General features: G+C 44.3%; 1 protein-coding gene across 2 annotated transcripts in view; it reads right to left on the bottom strand.

Annotated features, from left to right (window-relative positions):
* PTPRN2 (protein tyrosine phosphatase receptor type N2) overlaps positions 1–22,704 on the bottom strand; it is a 915,358-nt gene that overhangs the window by 517,470 nt on the left and 375,184 nt on the right. The window contains exon 10 of one of the 2 annotated variants that reach the window (XM_087433800.1): positions 2,684–2,770. The exons of the other annotated variant lie outside the window; for it this stretch is intronic. Within the exon in view, the coding sequence (XP_087289926.1) occupies positions 2,684–2,770 (87 nt within the window). The remainder of the gene's footprint in view (positions 1–2,683; positions 2,771–22,704) is intronic. 2 annotated transcript variants of the gene reach the window in all.

Below are 22,704 nucleotides of genomic sequence, written 5' to 3' on the forward strand. Positions count from 1 at the left end.
TGGCAAGACTCACAGATAGTCAGGCAAACTATATTCAAGACTGATGGCCCCACAGCGGGGAGTAGAGATGCCCCAGCTCTTTGGGTGCTGCAAGATCACCCCCACCCCACCACAGTGCCCTGGACTGGAGGTGGGGTGGGAACACCCCCGGCCCCTTGCAGCTGAACAATTCTGTACTTCTGTGATGTTCTCCACGCTTTCTTGTGCGTGTGTCTCTTCAGCCAGATTGCAAACTGCTTGGGATGGACTCATCTTCCCTCTCTATCTCCTCTCTGTACCTAGACAGTGCTGGGATCCCCATTCCACGATGGACACAACTGAGCGTGGGCAGGAGTGCGCCCCTTGTGATGCCGGTGAGATCACGGCGCCTCCCTCCGTGCACTGCGATCAGGAGCTGGGAGACATTTCCTCATAGTTTGGGGTTTGCATTCAAGTTGACAGAGCAGAGAAAAACACCTCAGAGCATCACCCTCTTTGTGACTCTTCCTTACCTGCCCTCCTGGACACAGTCCAGGTCATGGACACGCCAGGAGAGCTAGGAGGACGATGGCAGACCCAGATGGTGCCAACACGCTTGTCTGTGTGGTTCTTGGAGCATGCGTATAAGGGAACCCCCACCCCACGCCCCTCTACACCGTCCTCTCTTCTCTGTCCCCGTCACAGACAGGGCTCTGTGTCCACTGCATCAGGACTGTGCCATCTGCATCCATCCCCTGGCAACCTTGTCTGTGCCCCTTAGAGTCCTCCAGTGTCTGACCAAGCGGAACCTGTCAGGATGGTCCCCATGCCTCTCCCGTCCTAAGTCCCTGGCTGCCTGAATGACCCCACATACCCCAGTCTGAGCAGTTTCCTCTCGCTCTGAGCTCAATCAGCCACACTGGTATTACAGTACGGAAGTATTTCCCTACATGAGGACGGCTGCTGCCCCTGCCCACCTTCCACCACCAGAGCCCCCGGTGCCCAGCCATCCCCGGCCCTCCTCAGTCCAGACCTAAGAGGCAAATGCCTGACAGCTCAGGGCTCCAGGACCGCTTGCTGCAGCCCTACCTGTATCTGTCCTGATCATAGGGATGGATCCTGCGGGGCTGGTCACTGTACATTGTGATTCTGTCCTGCCCTCGCCCTCCCCTCCGTGTCCACGCCATTCTGCCTCCCAGGCAGGCTCCTGTACGCCACACGCCCACTGCAGCCACCTGACACCAGGTCCCTTTGTTCCTCTCTCACCTGGAATGTTGCAAACCCTCCTCCCTCTCATCATTTCTGAGCCCACACTGCAGCCAGGCTGCTCTTTCCCCACACAAATCTGACTGACTTGCTTTCCTCAGGGCCTGCTGCTGTGCGTCTGGAGTCCAGGCTCCTTAGATGGCTGTCACCTTCTCTCCACTGCTCAGTACTTCTCACCTGCACAGCCCACCTGTGCACCCAGGTGTGTGCACCCCAGGTAAGGTGAACTCTTGGCAGTTCCCTCAGTCACTGCAGCTCTTTGCCGGTCCATGGACTTCTTCATTCAAAATGTTTACTGAGTTTATCCTCTGCTCTGTGCTGCGCACTGGGAATGCACTTTCAGAGCACACCTCGCCTCTCTGCAGGACAGCGCTACCTGTCCTTCAGCTCTCCTCTTCTAGAAGGCCCCAGGCTAGGGGAGGTAGTTCCCCATACACATCTCCAAGCACCCTCCATGCTATCTGCCTGTACACTTGTCTGCCATTCCAAGTAAGTGGTACGATATTTGTGGGGGGCAATGTCGCTCATGCCATACGCCTAGCTCCCAGCACGATGCCAGGTCACAGCAGGTACTCCATACTCACCTGCTGTGTGGAGGACAAGGGACGAGTGAGTGTCTGTAGGCTGCGGTGGACGTACCTGTGTCCACATGCGCATCAACAGACAGCTCAGCTAAGCCTGTATTTCTAGTCCTTGGTAGTTCATGCCACATGCGCTAATCTGTCCTCATGCCTTTTCAGAACTGATCTCCGCGCTCAGGCTCTCCAAGCTAGGGCATGCCTGGTCTGTCCACAGCTGCCCTTAGTGACTCCACTCACTCCTCACATCAATGTTATTTCCATTTGTTTCCCTCAAATGGAACTTGTTCTATAAGCTTTTCAGGAAATAGGAACATGGCTGCCCCTCAACGTGCGCCTGTCACATGAGCACCCCTCAATCTCCAACGTTACCAAATCTTTCTAAAACTCAGTCCACTGAAGACAAGAGGGGATGGTGGCACTCAGCAACCCCAGCTCCTCCCCTCGGTGCAGCAAGTTTGGCAGGGTTTGTACATAGCAGGGTCTGTACACTGCAGGCACTCAATAACTGCTGACTGAGCTTTCGCTGACGTGTGCCACCCCCAAAGCTCTGACTCATCTGCAGTGAGGTGAGGCATAGACACCAGAAGGTTCTAGAGCCTCCTAGGTGATTCTAGGAGCAGCAGGGCTAAGAAGCAAGGCCTCAGTGGGCCCCCGCTCTTCAGATGATAATTCTATAATTACATACAGGTTTCAGCTGTGTTTAAACAACTTACCAGACCCCACTGGAATTCTCCTTTCATTTCTTTCCTAAACAGTTTCTCTCTGATATAATTAACAGGAGCCACAGGCACACAGTTCTTTCCCTCACAAACCAATTTATGAAATGGAACCTGATGTGAGCTGAGAATAAAACCCAAGACCCTGCATCTGGCACTCACTCGATGTCTGTGAAGACGCTCATCGGCACCTTGAGGAGACGTGCGACGCCCTCCATCAACTCCTTCCCCTTTTCCAGGCTCAGGGGTCTGTTGAGGGAGAGCAAAGGGGGTAGCATTAGAAAATGGAACTCATCAATACTTGAGAAGCTGCAAGGCCAAGAGCTCCCACCTCAGCTTCTTGGTTTCTGAGAGCCGCCTGCTCACTGTATTCCTGTCACATAGTGACCAGGCTCTCAGGGCAACTGAGATCAGGTGCTTCCTCAGGCGTGATGAATCACCTGAATTTTCTAGCAATGAGACAAACAATGCACTGCAAATGGAATTGCTGGGAAGTGTAATGGGCCTATGATGCAGCAACTGGCTCATCTCAGCCTCAATAAAAAATATAATAAAGAGGGAGGGGAGGGAAGGAGAAGAAAGGAGAAAGAAGAGATGGGAGACAGAGAGAGAAGCAGACGCTGAAAATCAGATTTCAGGATGGGGAGTCAAACGTACAAAGGAAATGCATATTTTTTTAATGGATTCATTTCTAAAATGAGCTACATGCCAATGAAAGGATATTTAAATATCACACTTTTAAGGGTAAACAGTGAGACAGGATGGACAGCCCACCAGCAGTGACTCATTAAAAGAGGCGCACATGTTCCAGAATGATGCGTGGCCTCAGACCCCCAGCAAGGCCAGCTCTACGTGAAGAGGCGTCAACAGTAACCACGTGTAACTCAAATTCCAATTACAAATCCTGAATGCCAGCACTCAGATTTGTAAATCACATGTTGCCTGTGAAATCCTGGTAGCACCACTTCAAAAAATATTCAATTATATTGTTACATAAAAACTGATGCACAGCAAAGTTTTCATCCTAGCTGCCCATTCATTCATTCATTCATTTCTTCAGCAAATGTATAAGAATGCCCACTGTAAGGGCACCAGGCACTGTTTTAGAAAATGCAGCAATAAACAAAGACTGAGCCCCTGCCTTCGTAGGATTTACATTCTAGTGGGGACACAGGCAGCAAAGTCATCAATGAGTAAAAACAGAGTGTGTTGTCATGGGTTGAATTGTGTCACCAAAAATTCACACATTCAAATCCTAAACCTGGAACCTCAGAATGTGACCTTATGTGAAAACGGGGTAGTTGCAGATGATCAAGTTAAAATGAGGTCATTGGGGTGGGCCCAGATCCAATATCACTGGTGTCCTCATAGGAAGATGTCGGGACACAGACACGCACAGAGGGCAGATGATGAGGACAGCAGGCACCAAGGCCCCACCTAGGACAGGAGGTTTCAAGAACTCAGGCCGGTATGCCCTGTGAGTGAAGGGCAGGGAACATGGAGATGCATCCAGGGAGCAGTGATGCAGACCTGGAGCGATGCTGGTTTCCCATGATCGCTCTGTCTCTAAGAGCTGGCGGGGTCTCGGGGGGTGAGGAGGTACCAAACAGCCTCGCAGATGTGGTTATTCCTCCTGATCACTTTATCTATATAGACAGGGGTAATGCCTCCTATTCACTTTATCCTCAGAGACTAGGTTTATTCTTCCTGTTCACTTTACTCTCATAGACACGGTTATTCCTCCTGTCACTTTCACCTCATAGATGTAGTTATTCCACCTGTTCATTTTCACCTCACAGACAGAACTTATTCCTCCTGTTGACTTTTACCTTCAGAGATGGGGGTTATTCCTTCTGTTCATTTTTACCCTCACAGATGAGGTTATTTCTCCTGTTCACTTTAACTCACAGACAAGGGTTATTCTTTCCATTTACTTTTACCCTCACAGACAGGGTAATTCCTCCTGTTCACTTCTACCCTCATAGGCAGGCATTATCCCTCCTGTTCAATTTAACCTCATAGACAGGCTTATTCTTCCTGTTCCCTTTTACCCTCATAAATGAGGTTATTCCTTTTGTTTACCTTACCCTCATAAACAGAGCTTATTCTTCCTGTTCACTTTTACCCTCAGAGGCAGGGGTTATTCCTCCTGGTCACCTTTACCCTCATAGATAGATAGGAGTCATTCCTCCTGTTCACTTCACCCTCATGAGGAGGTTATTTCTCTTGTTCACTTTACCCCTCACAGATGAGGGTTATTCCTCCTGTTCGCTTTACCCTCAGAGACAGGAGTTCTTCCTCCTGTTCACCTTTACCCTTATATCTAGCGGCTATTCCTTCTGTTCACTTTTACCCATAGACAAGGGTTATTTGTCCTTTCATTTTTACCTCACAGATGGGGGTTAATCCTCCTATTCGCTTTTACTTCATAGACGGGGTAATTTCCCCGGTTCACTTCAGCCTCACATGGGGATTATTCCTCCTGTTCACTTTTACCCTCCTAAATAGAGTTTATTTCCCCTGTTCACTTTATCCTCAGAGACCAAGTTTATTCCTTTTGTCACTTTACCCTCATAGATGTGGTTATTCCACCTGTCAGTTTTACACTCACGGACAGGAGTTATTCTGCATGTTCTCGTTTACCTCACAGACAGAACTTATTCTTCCTGCACATTTTTTCCCTCCTAGACAGGGGATAATTCCTCTTGTGCACTTTTTCCCTCATAGACGTTGTTATTCCTCGTGTTCACTTTGACCTCACAGTCAGGGTTTTATTTCTCTTGTTCACTTTTACTCTAATAAACAAGGGTTATTCCTCCTGTTCACTTTATTCTCAAAGACGGCGGTTCTTCTTCCTGATAACTTTACCCTCATAGACGTGGTTATTCCTCCTGTTCACCTTTACCTTCAAAGACAGGGTTTATTTGTCCTCTTCACTTTTACCTCACAGATGGGGGATATTTCTTCTGTTCACTTTCCTTCACAGATGTGGGTTATTCCTCCTGTTTATTTTTACCCTCCTAGATGGGGGTTATTCTTTCTGTTCACTTTACCCTCAAAGACAGTGGTTATTCTTCCTTTTCATTTTACCCCCATAGATGTGGTTATTCTTCCTGTTCACTTTACCCTTACAGACGGGGGATACTCCTCCTGTTCACTTTTACCCTAAGGACAGGCATTATTCTTCCTGTTCACAATTACCTCATAGATGGGGTTATTCCTCCTGTTCACTTTTATCCTCATAGATGAGAGTTATTTCTCCTGTTCAGTTTACCCTCAAACACGGGGTAATTTTTCCTGTTCACTTTTACCTCAGAGACTGGAGGTATTACTCCTGTTCACTTTTACCATTGTAGACAGGGGTTATTCTTCCTGTTCACTTTACCCTCACAGATGGGGTTATTCCTCCTGGTTAACTTACCCTGATGGATGTGTTTATTCTTTCTGTTCATTTTACCCTCATAGACAAGAGTTATTCCTCTTGTTCACGTTTACCATCACAGATGAAGACTTTTCCTCTTGTTCACTTTTACCTCACGGATGGGGGTTATTCCTTCTGTTCACTCTATCCTCACAGACGGGGATTATTCCTCCTGTTCACTTTCCCTCACTGACTGCGGTTAGTGTTCTTGTTCACTTTTACCTCACAGACATTTTTATTCCTCCTGTTTTTTAGCCTCACAGTTGAGAGTCATTCCTTCTGTTCACTTTTACCTCATAGTTGGGGGTTATTCCCCCTGTTCACTTTTACTCTCATAGACGATGGGTTATTCCTCCTGTTCACTTTATCCTCACAGTTGTGGGTTAATCTTCCTGTTCATTTTTACCCTCCTAGACAGGAGTTATTTCCCATGTTCACTTTTACCTCATAGACGGGGTTTGTTCCTCCTCTTCACGTTACTCTCACAGATAGGGGTTCTCCTCATGTTCACTTTTACCCCATAGGTGAGGTTTATTCTTCCTGTTCACTTTTACCCTCATAGACAGGGGTTATTTTACTCCTGTTAACTTTTACCCTCATAGTTGGGGTTATTCCTCCTGTTCATTTTACCCTCTTTGATGGAGGTTATTCCCCTTGTACCCAGGTTCTTGTGGTCCCAGCACAGTGTGGGAAACCAGGAAGCATCTGAATAAGCCAATAAACAGGCTTGAGGAGGCTTACATAGCTCGGGGGCCACCCCAACCTCTGAATTGACACATTCAGACCCAGACCTCACCCAGGTCCAGGCCTGTGGTCCAAACCTTGCTTCATAGACCCAACGCACATCCTGCAATTTGCGGACCTGTTCCAGGTGCCTCCCTCCACCTTTCTTCTTCTCAGTTCTCAACTCCTCCAGGAATCTGCCCTGGGCTCATGGTACTTCTGAATCCCTGGGCCTACTGCCTGGATCCTTGGTCTCCTGCTGGCCTGGCCATCTCCCTCCATGCCTCCCTGGTGACATCTCACCTGCAGGCGCTCCAATCCTGGGCCACTCTCTCAGGAGTTTTAATTCTTTTGTGGAGGAGTTTGTAAGCATGCCCCTCCGTGATTAGGGCAGTGCCAGCCAGATAAGAGCTTAACATCTCAGCTCATTTGAAGCTACCACAGCACTGCAAGGTGGGAACTGAAACGTGGATTCATCCCCTTGTCCCAAGACAGCACTGGCAATAGCAGGATGAGGATTTTACCATGTGGGTTCAGGTATGGCCACTATGCCATGCTGCCTTGCATACAACACCAGCCGACTCAACTGTTGTGTTAACTGCACGAATGAATGGATACACAGCAAAATATCAAAACATCAAAAGATCCAACACTGTCTAAATCATTAAAATGTAAATTACTAAATGAGCCCCGCCTAGCTGGCAGAGTTGCTATGAAAATCAAATGAGACAACTTGTATAAAAGAACCTTGAAACTGAGCCACTGTCCAGCCCAGGTACTACATTACCAACAGCCCGAGCCCGCCCCAGGAAATGCTTCTCCTGGCACTGTTCATGAGGAGACTGACCTGGGCTCCTCCTCCCACACTCCCGCAGGGGGCGCCTTTCCCAGCCCCTCCCCAAGGAGAGCTGTGAGTGTCCTTTGTCACTGGCTTCTCACGGTCATTTTCTCTGTAATTTTACCATTGAGAAATAATCAATTGTCCTTGAAAGATGGGACCCTGCTCTTTCTTTCCTGCCCATTTCCAATGCTTATTTCCCAAAAGTGGGCATATTCTGTGCCTGACCCGTCTCAGGTCCCAGAACACCCTCCAGGGCATGTGAAAAGCCTGGGAAGGGTAGTGGGGACGGCAGGGCGGGAGCCCGGGCCCTGGACTCAGGCTGCAGCTCCACTTGGAAGGGCCAACCACAGTGGGCTCAGGTCGCCAAGCAGGAGAACACAGACTCAGTGCTCCTCACTTGCCAGCATTGCTCCCACCCTCTCACTTCATCACTCTGCCTAAAGAAGGGTCTAACTCCTGGAAAAACCACAAGGGTCTTTCCCACTTGGCCAGCCTCATGTCTCACCAGCTCCTCCTGCCCTTTGCTGGGATTGCAATCCAGGTCACCAAGCCAGCCACACGGCCCCCACACTTGCCCCTGTGCTCACAGGGCTGACCCTGCATGTGCCCCTTCCCCCCAGTGAACAAGCAGGGACTCTTCTCCCAAGGCTCAGCCACTTCCCTATCAAGCTCTTCCAGACTCTCCCTCCCTCTAGGTAGAACTTGCTTTGTCATCCAGGCCCTGAGGACTCCCACCCAGGTTCATACCCCACACCTGGGACAGCCTGTTGCACCTAATGGCTTATGGGTCTTCCTTCTCCCACTGACCCAGAGCTCCACGAGTACGGAGATGGTGCCACATGGACCTCTGTAGTGTCAGCCTTGCAGGGTAAGCACCCAACAGATGCTGCTTTAACGATCGATTGACAGATAACATAGCCTGAAATGTTCGATTTGGGGTGCTGTTCCTCACAACAACATGAAACAGAGATGAACAGGTCATGAACGGGGTTGCTGAAGTGAGCAAGGAGGGGAAGCCACAGCTGGAGACTGAAGAGCTGCTGCTGCTCAAGCTGCGGAGATGAAGAGTGGGTGAACATCTGTCCACAAAGGCAACACGGCACGAGGAAAACACTAGGACCAGGAAAGCGTTTACCACTTGCAAAAAGATAAAAAGGATGTAGGTAAATAAGAATTATCTTACACAGCAAGTGGGTTACAACGTTTAGAACTCCAGAAAGTGGGACAGAATGTGCAAATTTAACCTAATGGACGCCAGATCTCCTGAGAGGAAGCTGAGAGCTGCTGGGCTGCTTTTGTCTCATGAAAAGAGAAGACAGCAAGGTCCACCTGGGGTGGGGCAAGGGGAACTCTCCTGAAAGAAACAGTTAGAAGGGCCTGTCCAGAGAAGTCCTCTCCACGCAAACGGGGTCTCGGCTGTGAGAATGTGCCCCCCAGCAATGGGCAGAGACTCCAGGAAGGTGCTCCTGTGTGTGTGTTCGGGGGGTCTGATGGTGACCCTAGGTTAGAAATCAGGGAGACAGGGGTGGGACCAGCAATGTGTGCACATGGGCTCCTGCTCACTGTCCACACTCCACTTTAATGTGGATACTCTCTTCCCATATCTATCCCCTGAATACCTCTGTGTAACCCATAGAACTTCCCACTTTGTAAGGGGTCCCCGGGCTCCCACCAATCCTTGGGATAGAGGTGAAGGGATTTAGGCTCCAGCAAAAAAAGATCCCTTCACATCCTTGGCTTCCTGTGCATCAGCAACATGTGCAAATGGAACATAAGGCGTGCTCAGAAAAACTCAATTTCAGAACCAAGTTATATTTCAGCCCCACATCCTTAGATCTTAAAGAGTTTGAACTGATGATGAGAATATGCACTTATGGCCAGGTGTGAGGTGTCTGATTTCCATGAGGCAACAGTAGGCATGGGCCCCTGAGCTGAATGAAAGCTAAATCTTAGGAATTCGGGCTGTTAGGTGACAATTACTACAGTGATGAGAATGTAGGAAAAATAAAGCCCAGTTTGACACTGTGCCCCATGAGGAGCACTGCCCACGGCCCCACTGAGCCTGCTGTCCTTCTCCTTCATGACATGTGTCTTTCACGTTATGGTCAGCAGTTCAGGCTGGGTAGTCAGAACTATCTTTCTGTGGTCACTTGGACCAAGCTTTGTCTACAAATGTGCCTGTTACCTGCTGAGGACTCTGTCAGTATTAGACACGCGCCAGGATATCCTGAGTGCTGCAGGGCCATAAACAGTGGCCTCCCTGGTGGCCTCTCTCGCAACCCTGTACTCTGGGAACAGAATCTAAAGCTGGAGTCCTGGCCCTGCAGGGAGGACGAGCAAGGGAAGTCGTTCCATATGGCCTAGGAGAGGAGGCATCTGATAAGACACCAACGACTCCCCAGGTGTGCACACTCACACCTGCACACACACCAAGGACTCCCCAGGTGTGCGCACACACCTCCATTCGCATGGCATGGGCATGGGCATGAGCATGAGACAATGGAACAGGCACACACATACACACACATGCTGTCAAACTCACCAGAAAGAGCACTGGCCCTAAACCCAGTGCGACACGTGGCAATGATATCCCTTCTTGGATCAACACACTCGGGCTACCCTGCCTGCCCCACCTGACTTCCCTCTCATCACAGTGATCCCTCAGCTCCAGCTGGCCCAGCCTCCTCCCTCAGCCCCACAGAGGCCTATTTGTGTTCACATTCCTTGTCCCGCCTGTCTGGGATCCCACACCCACAATGCCCGCTTTTCCTCCTCAAATCCTGGCCACCAACCAAAGCCCCACCAATTTTAACTATGTAGGTCCATGAGGCTCCCTCTTCTCCTAAAATTCCCTCTGCACTTTGATTCATAACCAGCTAGCTCACCACTTACTATAAAAGGTCTGTAATGATCTCATATATTTTCATCCCATCTCCTTCCACAAACTGCAGACTCACAGAGGGCGTGAACCACAGCTCATCCTTCTTCGTATCTCAAAGTCTATTATTGCGACATGCTGAACGTAAACCAACTTCCCAGCCAAGGTTTGCTACCAGATTCCATGAATTCCGTTTTCTAGCTTGTTTTAAACCAAAGGGATAATATGATGAATGGCGAGTCCAGAGGCTCCATCACGAATCCCAGTCCCACTGTTAGCTGCTTGACAATCTCCTAACCCTACAATCCTTCACTCCCTCAATACAGAAATTTAACGTTTTCCTCCATAACAAGATTATTTAAAAAAGCCTTGCAGATACTGATAAAGTTCACCAGCCCGGAATATGTTTATGAACCCGCTTGCCTCCTGATCACACAAACTACACGACGAGTGCAATCAGCCCCTTTCCTGTCTTGTCATTGCAAGTTGTCACTGCTCCAGGCAGGGAGGGCAAATGGCTTACAACAACAGTGGTACCATTCAATAAGCCGGACAAATAAGATGGTGCTGATTGTACTCAAAATGAGCATGCAGTTATTTCCATTTTATTTTTAAAATACATGGCCATCATCTGTCATTTCATGGTCTGAACTTCCTTAGAACGCAGTTGGAGTTAATCTCAAAAATCAATAGATACAGCACGTGCAATTTCAGCTGTCTATCTGTGACAGCTGTCACCCTGATTACCTGGATGCCCAATACTGCCATGGAAGACAGAGAGATGTGAGAACTTTTAGTGGCTCAGGGTCAGAGCTGGGATGGTTGTGAGTGCTCCTCACTGCCCGCCTCGATATCTAGTGGCAGAAAGGATTTTCAAAAGCTAGACAGTGTCTCCACTCTCCAATATGTCTCCATTCTGAAGCACAGCAGCATGTGAACACTATTGTTAATCATTTTGAATGAGGATGCACCTAGGGATCTACTAAATAAGCAAAATAGGGGAAAATCTAAAGAATTCACATCATTCACTTGATGGGAAGCTAGTATGAGAACTAATAACATCTGTGATAGCCTCAAACACCATGTGCAGCAGCATTATGGACATCCATGATGCCCTAAGATCATTGCTGGAATGAGAGAATGGATGAAAAATGAGAAAAACTGAATATGTCAGATGACAAAGGAGCTGTGGAATGCCACCCTTAAAAAAAAAATAGTGAAAATAACTTAAGCATCAGAAATATTAAGAGAAGTGAAAACTCTTGAAGGTTTCGTTATGCTTGTCACCATGCTAAGACTATATGCAAATTATCTCATTTAATGCTCACAACAGACCTGTAAGGAAGGTACCATTATGAACCTCATTTTAAACGAGTGGAACTGAGACTAGAGAAATTAAATTCATTGCCCAAGGCCATGATACTAGTAAATTACAAAAGGAAACGCTCAAACGTAAATGTTATTATTAAGTGAATGTTGTGATGTAGGCTTCCAGAACTGAAGAGTAAGCCCACATAACTGTTGCTTCCTTACCTATGTTTTACCTTAACTAAACTGAAGAGTGTCTCTCTCATAATTTCTCCACGTCTTATTTTTACAACGGTGTTATTGTCTGTTTCTTATGGACCAGATGAAATCAAGCTGAGAACAGGATCTGGCCATTGGGTCAGATGTTCCTGCTAACCAGACATTTAAACCTAGGACTCAATGTTCTAGAGCTGACCATTTGTGCTTCTGCTGCTTCATTTCCTGATTTTGGACACTTTAGTATTTATTTGAAAAGTCACCAAAAGTTGGGACCAAATGATTTATGGACTGCAAAATGAAATCAGTCAATTTGATACAAACTTTTTGATGAGATGATATTTGAAACCAAACGACAAAATGAGATTTTCGTGGGATTCACCAATTATTCTAGTTATCCCTACCCATCATTACAACAAATAATGATGTTTATTCTACTTAAATAATACAGTAAGTTAGTTAAAACTTTTGCTAACCCTCAGGAATTCTCCCCAGTGCAGAGAAGCAATACTTCTGATGAGGGCAAATGATGAAGGATGGAGAAGCCACAATGATTCACAATTCCAACTGTTACTTGGTACCACCTTTTTTCCCTGTAGAAGTCTAATAAAGCCCAATGTTTTTCAGAGCGTGGGTGAGTTGTGCAGCCAAAGTGAATTCTTCTGACTGCTGGGCTCCCACAGCATTCTAGAGCACATGAAAATTCATCTCAGGTGCTAACAATCCTGAATTACTCTTATTAGTAAAGTTGTTAACAACCACCAACTCTTCACAGGTAAAAAATCAATAGATGAAAGGTTGTAATCTAACACCTTATTGTTTTTTAACATCAAGATGAGACTGCACTTCTCACCACAAATATATTCATTTCTTCAATTTTTTTCGAAAAAAACATTTGCTAACAGCTTAATATAAATCTGAGTACAAAATGTCTTTGAGTCACCTTCATAAAAAGTGTATTGACATTAAAAACAAAATGAGGAGGTAGTATAAAAATGTAGAGCTTCTGTATGCATTTGTTAAATTGTTATCAGCTTAGAATAGATAAGTACCACAAAGCACAAGACAGACAAAAGATAAAGAGAAAGGAATCTAAGCATACCATTACAGAAAATCATAAAATCAGAAAGAAACAAAAGAATTACAAAACAATCATAAAACAATTAACAAAACAGCAATAGTAAGTCCATACTTAACAATAATTACTTTAAATGTAAATGGACTAAATTCTCCAATCAAAAGACACAGAATGGCTGAATGGATAATAAAAGCAAGACCCAACATTGTGCTGCCTACAAGGAACTCACTTCAGCTTTAAGGACACACATACAGTGAAAGTAAAAGAATGGAAAAATATATTCCATGAAAATGGGAACCTAAAGAAAGCAGAGGTAGCTGTACTTATATCAGACAAAATAGCAGTTAAGCTAAAAATTGTAACAAGAGACAAAGAAGGTCATTATATAAAGATAAAGGGGTCAATTCATCAAGAGGCTATAACAACAGTAAATATTTATGCACCCAACATTGCAGCACCTACATATATAAAGCAAATATTAGGGAGATATAGACAATACAATAATAGCAAGGACTTCAATATACCACTTTCAACAATGGATAGATCTTCCAGACAGCAAATCAGTAAGGAAACATTGGACTTAAACAACACATTAGACCAGATGGATCTAATAGACATTTCCAGAACATTCCATCCAACAGCAGAACAATACACATCATTCTCAAGCACATGTGGAACATTCATTCTCCAGGACAGATCATATGTTAGGTCACGAAACACATCTTAATAAATTTAAGAAGACTGAAATCATATCAAGCATCTTTTATGACCACAATGGTATGAAACTAGAAATCAATTACAAGAAGAAAACTAGAAAATTCACAAATACTTAGAGACTAAACAACATGCTCTTGCACAATCATGGGTCAAAGAAAAAATCAAAAAAGAAATAAAAAAGTATCTTGAGACAAATTAAAATAAAAATACAACATACCAAAACTTATGGGGATCCAGCAAAAGCGGTTCTAAGATGGACATTTATAGTGACAAAGGCCTACATTAAGAAAAAACAAAGATCTCAAATAAACTACCTAACTTTACACCTTAAGGAACTAGGAAAAAAACTAAGTCCAAAGTTAGTAGAAGGAAGGAAATAAAGATCAGAGCAGAAATAAATGAAATAGAAACTAAAAAGATAATGGAAAAGATCAACAAAACTAAGAGCCAGTTTTCTGAAAAGATAAACAAAATAGACAAACCTTTAGCTAGACTGGCCAAGAAAAAACAGAGAAGACTCAAATAAATAAAATTAGAAATTAAAGAGAAGACATTACAACTGATACCACAAAAATACAAAGGGTCATAAGAGACTACCATGAACAACTATATGCCAACAAGTCGGACAACCTAGACGAAATGGAAAAATTCCTGGAAACATGAAACCTACCAAGACTGAATCATGAACAAATAGAAAATATGAACAGACCAATTACTAGTAAGGAGATTGAATCAGTAATCAAAAACTTCCCAACAAAGAAAAGTCCAGGACCAGATGGCTTCACTGGTAAATTTTACCAAAACATTAAAGAACTAATACCAATACTTCTCAAACTCTTCCAAAAAGCAGAAGAAGAGAGAATACTTTCAAACTCATTTTGTGAGGTCAGCATTACCCTGACACCAAAGCCAGAGAAGGACACTACAAGAAAAGAAAATTACAGGTCAATATCCCTGATATTGACAAAATATTAGCAAACCAAATTTAACAATACATTAAAAGGATCATACATCAAGATCAAGTGGGATTTATTCCAGGGATGCGAGGATGGTTCCACATCCGCAAATCAATCAATGTGATACAGCACATTAACAAAATGAAGGATAAAAATCACATGATCATCTCAATAGATGCATAAAAAGCATTTGACAAAATTCAACATTCATTCATGATAAAAACTCTCAACGAACCGGGTATAGAAGGAACGTAATTCAATGTAATAAAGATCATATATGACAAGCCCACAGCTAACATCACACTCAACGGTGAAAAGCTGAAAGCCATTCCTCTGAGATCAGGAACAGGACAAGGATGGCCACTTGCCACTTTTATTGAACATAATACTGGAAGCCCTAGCCAGAGCAATTATGCAAGGAAAAGAAATAAAAATCATCCAAATCAGAAGGAAGAATAAAACTGTCCCCACTTGCAGATGACATGGTATTATATATATAAAACACTAAAGACTCCACCAAAAAACTATCAGAATTAATAAACAAATTTGGTAAAGTTGCAGGATACAAAATCAATATATAAAAATCTGTTACATTTCTATACACCAACAACAAACCATCAGAAAGAGAAATTAAGAAAACAATCTTATTTACAATTGCATCAAAAAGAATAAAATACCTAGGAATACATTTACCCAAGGAGGTGAAAGATCTGTACATTGATCAAAGAAGACAAATAAATAGAAAGATAGTCTGTACTCATGGACTGGAAGAATTAATATTGTTAAATTGTCCACACTACTCAAAGCAATCTAGAGATTCGGTGCAATCTCTATCAAAATTCCAATGGTATTTTTCACAGAAATAGAAAACACAATCCTAAAATTCGTATGGAACCACAAAAGACCCTGAATAGTCAATAATCTTGAGAAAGAAGAACAAAGCTGGAGGCATCATGTTGCCTGATTTCAAACTATATTACAAATCTATAGAAATCGAAACAGTGTGGTTTGGCATAAAAACAGACACATAGATCAATGGAACAGAATAGAGAGCCCAGAAATAAACCTCCACATGTACAGTCAATTAATTTATGACAAAGGAGCCAAGAATAGATGATGAAGAAAGGACAGTCTCTTCAAAAAATGGTGTTGGAAAAACTGGATACCCACATGCAAAAGAATGAAACTGGACCACTATCTTACACCATATACAAAAATCAACTCAGAATGAATTAAAGACTTGAATGTAAGACCTGAAACAGTAAAATCCTAGAAGAAAACATAGGGGGTAAGTTCCTTGACATCAGTCTTGGCAGTGATGTTTTTGGATGTGACACCAAAAGCAAAAGCAACAAAAGCAAAAATAAATAAATGGGACTATACCAAACTAAAAACATTTCTGCACAGCAAAGGAAACCATCAACAAATGAAAAGGTAACCTATGGAATGGTAGAAAATATTTGCAAACCACAAATCTGATAAGTGTTAATATCTAAAATATACAAGAAACTCATAAAACTCAACAGCAAAATAACCAAATACAGTGATGCACCACATAATAACATTTTGTCCAACAATGGACCACAAATATGAAGGTGTTCCCATAAGATTAGCACCATAGCCTGGGTGTGTAGTAGGCTATACCATCTAGGTTTGTGTAAATACACTCTATGATATTCACACAATGATGAAATTGCCTAACAACAGATTTCTCAGAACACATCCCCATTGTTAAGTGATACACGACTATAACCCAGTTAAAAAATGCGCAAAGGACTTGAATAGACATTTTTTCAAAGAAGACATACAAATAGCCAACAGATGCATGAAAAGATGCTCAACATTACTAATCATCAGAGAAATGCAAGTCAAAACTACAAAGAGATATCACCTCACACCCATCAGAATGGCTATTATCAAAAAGACAAGAAATAACAAGTGTTGGAGAGGATATGGAGAAAAGGGTACCCTTGTACGCTGTTTGTGGGAACATAAATTGGTGCAGCCACAATGGAATACAGTATGGAGGTTGCTCAAGAAATTAAAAATAGAAATACCATACTATCCAGCAATTCTATTTCTGGGTATATAGTTAAAGTAAACAAAATCCTTATCTCAAAGAGATATCTGCACTCTCATGTTCATTCCAGCATTATTCACAATTGCAAAGGTACGGAAACAGCCTAAGTGTTCATCAATGGATGAATGGATAAAGAGAATATACACACACACACACACACACACACACACACACACACATATAATGGAATATTATTCGGCCTTAAAAAGGAAGGAATCCTGTGATTTGTGACGTGGATGAAACTGGAGGGCATTATGCCAAGTGAAACAAGCCAGACAGAGAAAGACAAATACTGCATGGTATCACTTATATTTGGAATCTAAACATAGTAGAACTGGTAGAAACAGTAGAACAGTCATTGCCAGGGGCTGGGGAGTGGGAGAAATAAGGAAAGGCTGGTAAAAGGGTACAAGCTTTCAGTTATAAGACAAATAAGGTCTGAGGATCTAGTGTATAATATGGTGACCATAGCTGATAACACTATTGTATAACTGAAATTTGCTAAGAGAATAGAACTTAAAAGTTCTCTCCCCACAAAAAAGATAAATATGTGAGGTGATGGATGTGTTAATTAACTTGATGGGGGGAATCCTTTCACAATGGATACAATTATCACATCATCACGTTGTATACTTTAAATATCTTTGTCAATTATACTTCAATAAAACTGGGGGAAAAACGTAATATAAGTAGGTTAGTGAAGTTGCTTCCAAAGGGGTCTACTGTCCTGTGTTGACTTCAGATTAGTTTGGGTATTTGTAACAAAATTAAGTAACAAAATTAAGTAGATGACTGCATCCTGGTAAAGCCACAATAACGAGTTTCTAGGTCTTCTCAAAATATCTGCATGTGGATTTTTGGTGGCAGCATTACCCCGGGCTGGGTTCTTAGACCCATGCACCACCAGCCTCAAGCACTCAGGGTGGTCTCTCTTAGAACAACGCAGGGCTGGCGGGGTGGGTGGTCTGACAATACCAAAGACTTTGTTCTTGCTATTTTGGCCCAGCAGCAGCTCACAGCGCTGGAGGAGGCCCAGTGCTGAGATTTGGGAGACGAGGACTGTGAAAGCTCATCAGGAAAGTGGGCCGTATGGCTGGACAGGAAAGACAGGAGTCCAGCTGAGAAGCCAGGTAGGATCACTCGGCTAGGGGTGGAATGGCAGGCGTAGGGAGTGGATTCTGAGCCCTAGCAGCCAACAGGGGCTGCAAACCCTTCTGAATAGAGGACAATTAGCAAGGTTAGCTCCGCAGGAGGAAGAACTGCAGAGCACTTTCTGACACAAATCAGTTTTCCCCTGACCTTGGCCACCCAACATCTGGTTTCTCTGCTCTCACTCCTGGCCTGGAGGAAGACGCACCTGGTCGGCTCCTGCGGCCAACTCCCAATCTCACATATTTATGGAGCGGTGGCCACTCGCTGGGCAAGCACTGAGCCCGGTCCTCAGCAGCTCAGGGATCCCCTGACTCTGCCCATTAGCACGGTTCATGCGGGGAAAACATGGTCCTTCCCTCCAGAGCTGCTCTTCGAATGCACGTTCTAAGCCAAGTGCCTTTATTTTCACACAGCTCTCTGCAGCTATGACCTGTCAGGCCTTTCTCCCAAACACACACGCTCACACACACATGATCTCCTGAAACTGTGCTTCCCAAAATAAATAGTGACTTTATTCAGAGGAAAAATATGTCTGAAAACAGAGTGGCCAACTCCTGGGCCTCTTCTGAACCCATTTCTCTCATAAAATCCTCTCCCGTGGCTGTGGCAAGAACTCGCCCGGCTCTTCCTCGCCTCAGCCACTTCCTGTTCCGCCTCACTCCGCTTGCGCTTTGTCAAACTGGACAGCCGCTAAGAGTTCGTTCCTTGCCTCATTATAAACTATCTCTTGGAAAGCTTAGCTACTCATGATTTCAATTAGAAATTTCTCAGTGTCAATGCCTTTCAGATGCATTCTTCCAGTCCTCGCTGAGGAAAAAACCAGTGAGGGATGGCTTAGGATTCCACCCAAGGAGGCATCTGAGAGCTGAAAAAGTAAACATATAAGTCCCGTGAAAGTCACGGGCAGAGCAGCTCCTAATACTGGGATCTTTAAAAATGGTTACTAGTGAGAGTTGTAGAAAGGTTGGGTGTAAAGGTAAGACGTTTTCACGTGTTGACCTCAAAGGTAAGAGGAAGGAACGGCTTCACCAGCAAAGGGTCCTGGATGGAGCAAAGAGCCACCACAGGGGCCAGCTGGGACAGCCCATCTGTGCCCATAGCCCACGTGATACATCAACTCCATATCTTTGCTGCGTCAGGGCAGAGCTTTGGGCATAGACGTAGGGCCTCACCATTGTTTCTAAACATTTGAGTCGGGAGAAACTGATAGTTCACACCTACGCTCTCTTCTGTTTCCAGGATGCTCAACAAACGCTGTACGCGCTGTGTTTCCTAGGAAGCCAAGCATGGATCAGGAAGCCCTCCCACCAGCGGTAGCACGGTGGCTGACCCTCCCGCGCCTCTCGTTACATCTCTCCACCCTCTGCCGTCTCTGCCTCCTCCAGCAAGCACCTACACATTGGGATTCTCCACCAAACTTCCTCCAAGACACACAGCCAAGCCCCCAGAGCAGGAAAGATGCTCCCCCGTCTCGCCCTGCAGGCCCTGGTGGCTCTGGCCACTGGAACCTCTCCCGGAGCCCCGTTGGCAAAGCAGCCTGGGAATCACGGTGAAACTGCCTACCTTAGAAAGATTTAAGTGCAGGCCAGTTCATAGCACAGATGACACACTGTCGGTCTGCCCCGCAGTGCAGAGAGCAAGCGAGGAGTGGGGATCTCAATGCCAGCACACCTGCTGCGGACCTCCTGCTTCTCCACTCAGCGGCAGAGGGGTCTGGGAAAGTGCGACTTGACACACCACTCTCCTGCTTGGCACCCTCCAGTGGCATCCCACGTCTGTCAGGGGTAAGGACCCAAATCCTTGCCAGGGCCCTGCAGCCTCACCAGTCTCTCCCACACTCCTCCAGCCTTATTTCAGCTCCTCAAATGTCCACACTCCCTCCTGACACAGAGCCTTTGTATACGCTGTTCTCTTTGGAACATGATTCCCTTCCCACTCGCTTGCCCTCTACACAGCTAAAAATAAGGGCCGCACAAGTTCATCTGAAGCTGAAACGGACTCCTTCTTAAATAGAACCAGGAGGCTGTGCTGGAACGCAGTCACACACAGCCAGCTCTTCTAGCATAACCCCTTTTCTTTAAGTCATCACCCTAAGTAAGCCAGTATTTCACAACCTAGCTATATCAGGATACTGTATTTCTTCATTTTTCCTTTTCCCTCTGGCTTCATTATTTATTCTCAAAATTACTTTTATTTTGACAGCCTAGCAAATCTCTTATTTTCATGTTTTCCTCCCTCTTTCTTACTCCCTCCTATGTAGGAGTGATATTTAAACTGCTTAACTCAGACAGATGTAAGTCTAGCCCAATTTATAAGGGAGATAACACTTTTCGAAAAATCATTTGCAGTGGTTAGGCTATGAAGGTCCCTGGGGATGACTCTACTATGGAATATCACAGCATTGCTGAAGAGGAAAGGCAAAACTTTCCCAACCATTACGGAAATCTGGCACCAAACCAGCCTGTGTGGATATAGATATGGATGGATACAGATATAAAATATAGATCTAGATATGGATATGGCTATAGATATAGATGTATAGATGTAGGTGTAGCTGTATGGATGTAGGTGTAGGTGTAGATGTAGATGTATAGATGTAGGTGCAGGTGTAGATATAGATGTAGATATACAGATGTAGGTGTAGGTGTAGATGCAGCCGTAGACGTTGATATAGAGATGTAGGTGTAAGTGTAGATGTAGATATATAGATGTAGGTGTAGATGTAGCTGTAGGTGTAGACGTAGGTGTCGATGTAGATATATAGACGTGGGTGTAGACGTAGATGTATAGATGGAGGTGTAGGTGTAGATATAGATGTAGATATATAGATATAGGTGTAGGTGTAAATGTAGATATATAGATGTAGGTGCAGATGTAGGTGTAGGTGAGATATAGATGTAGGTATAGGTAGATGTATAGATATAGATGTAGGTATAGATGTATAGATGTAGATGTATGGATGTAGGTGTAGGTGAGATGTAGATTTGGTATAGATGTACAGGTGTAGGTGAGATATAGATGTATGTGTAACTGTAGATACATAGGTGTGGGTATAGATATATAGATGTAGGTGTAGGTATAGATGTAGGTGTAGATGTAGATGTATAGATGTAGGTGTAGGCGTAGATGTGTAGATGTAGATCTACAGATGTAGGTGTAGGTGAGATATAGATGTACGTGTAACTGTAGATACATAGGTGTGGGTATAGATATATAGACGTAGGTGTAGGTATAGATGTAGGTGTAGATGTAGATGTATAGATGTAGGTGTAGGCATAGATGTGTAGATGTAGATCTATAGATGTAGGTGTAGGTGAGATATAGGTGTAGGTGTAGATGTAGATGTAGATATAGAGATGTAGCTGTAAGTGTAGGTGTAGGTGTAAAAGTAGATATACAGATGTAGGTGTAGATGTAGATGTATACATGTAGGTGTAGGTGTAGATGTATAGACGTAGATGTAGCTGTAGATATTTAGGTGTAGGTGTAGGTGTAAATACATAGATGGAGGTGTAGGTGACATACAGATATAGGTATAGGTGTAGATGTATAGATATAGATGTAGGCATAGGTGTAGACGTAGGTGTAGGTGTAGATGTATAGAGGTAGATATATAAATGTAGGTGTAGATGTAGATGTATAGGTGTAGGTGTAGGTGTAGATATATAGATGTGAGACATAGATGTAGGTGTACGTGTAACTGTAGATATGCAGGTGTAGGTGTAGATATATAGACGTAGGTGCAGGTATAGATGTAAGTGTAGGTGTAGATGTATAGATGTAGGTGTAGGTGTAGAGTTAGGTGTAGGTGTAGATGTAGGTGTAAGCATAGATATACAGATGTAGGTATAGGTGAGATATAGGTGTAGGTGTAGATGTAGATGTATAGGTGTAGGGGTAGGTGTAGATATACAGATACAGATACAGACACAGATACAGATATTTATGGTGACCATCTTGCAGCCATCAGATGTCAGCATGGCTAAAAGATAAGAGAGTTCCAGCATCGTGAGAACCTTCTAAGACTCTCCTGTGTTTCAAGCACCTAGGTGGGTTGTAGAACAGCCTGTAGGAGGTCAGCCTCTAAGAACAAGCAGGAAGCAGAGAGCATTGAAGGCCCAGACTCCAGGCATGGTCAGAGTGGGCTGGGCTGTTCTAGTACTCCCTTCTCCTCCCCACCAACAGCTGACCTCACCCTCTACCACAGTAGAAAGATAGGATGTGGAAAGGAGGCTTACAAGCAGAGACCACAAAGGGCCCCTTCCGGGCACAGCATCGTCTCTTCCAGTATCTTCCACAGGGCTAAACAAGGCCAAGTTAACTTGGAAGCCATTGGGCCAAAGAGGTCCTGCAACTGTTTAAATGCTCACCACATCTGTGCTTTTACAGTATTTTCTCACTGTGCCCACCGTCACAGCTAGATATCAGACAAGACTGAAATATCCTCCAGTTCTAGTTTTCCAGCCAACAACAGACATCGAAATCCAACACATCACTGTCACCTCAACAAATGAAAGTGAGCATACAGACTGAGAGCCATCCAAGACCAACAGCCAGCTGCAGGGTGTGGGCCTTATTTGGATTCCAAGTCAAAAAACAAATGAACTGAAACAAAGTTCTGACACTGATGTGACAACCAGAAATTTGAACAGAGACTAGATATTTGATAATATTAGGGATTTTTGTTACTTTTTAGGAGTGATATGGCATTGTGGTATGTTAAAAAGAAAGAATCTTTATATTTTAGAGATATTTCATGAAGTGTTTATACGACAATGTAACTGGGATTTGTTTCAAGCAGCATGAGGTGTGG

This window comes from Ceratotherium simum, chromosome 1, assembly GCF_057802395.1.
Source record: "Ceratotherium simum simum isolate JZ-2026a chromosome 1, ASM5780239v1, whole genome shotgun sequence".
NCBI lineage: Eukaryota > Metazoa > Chordata > Mammalia > Perissodactyla > Rhinocerotidae > Ceratotherium > Ceratotherium simum.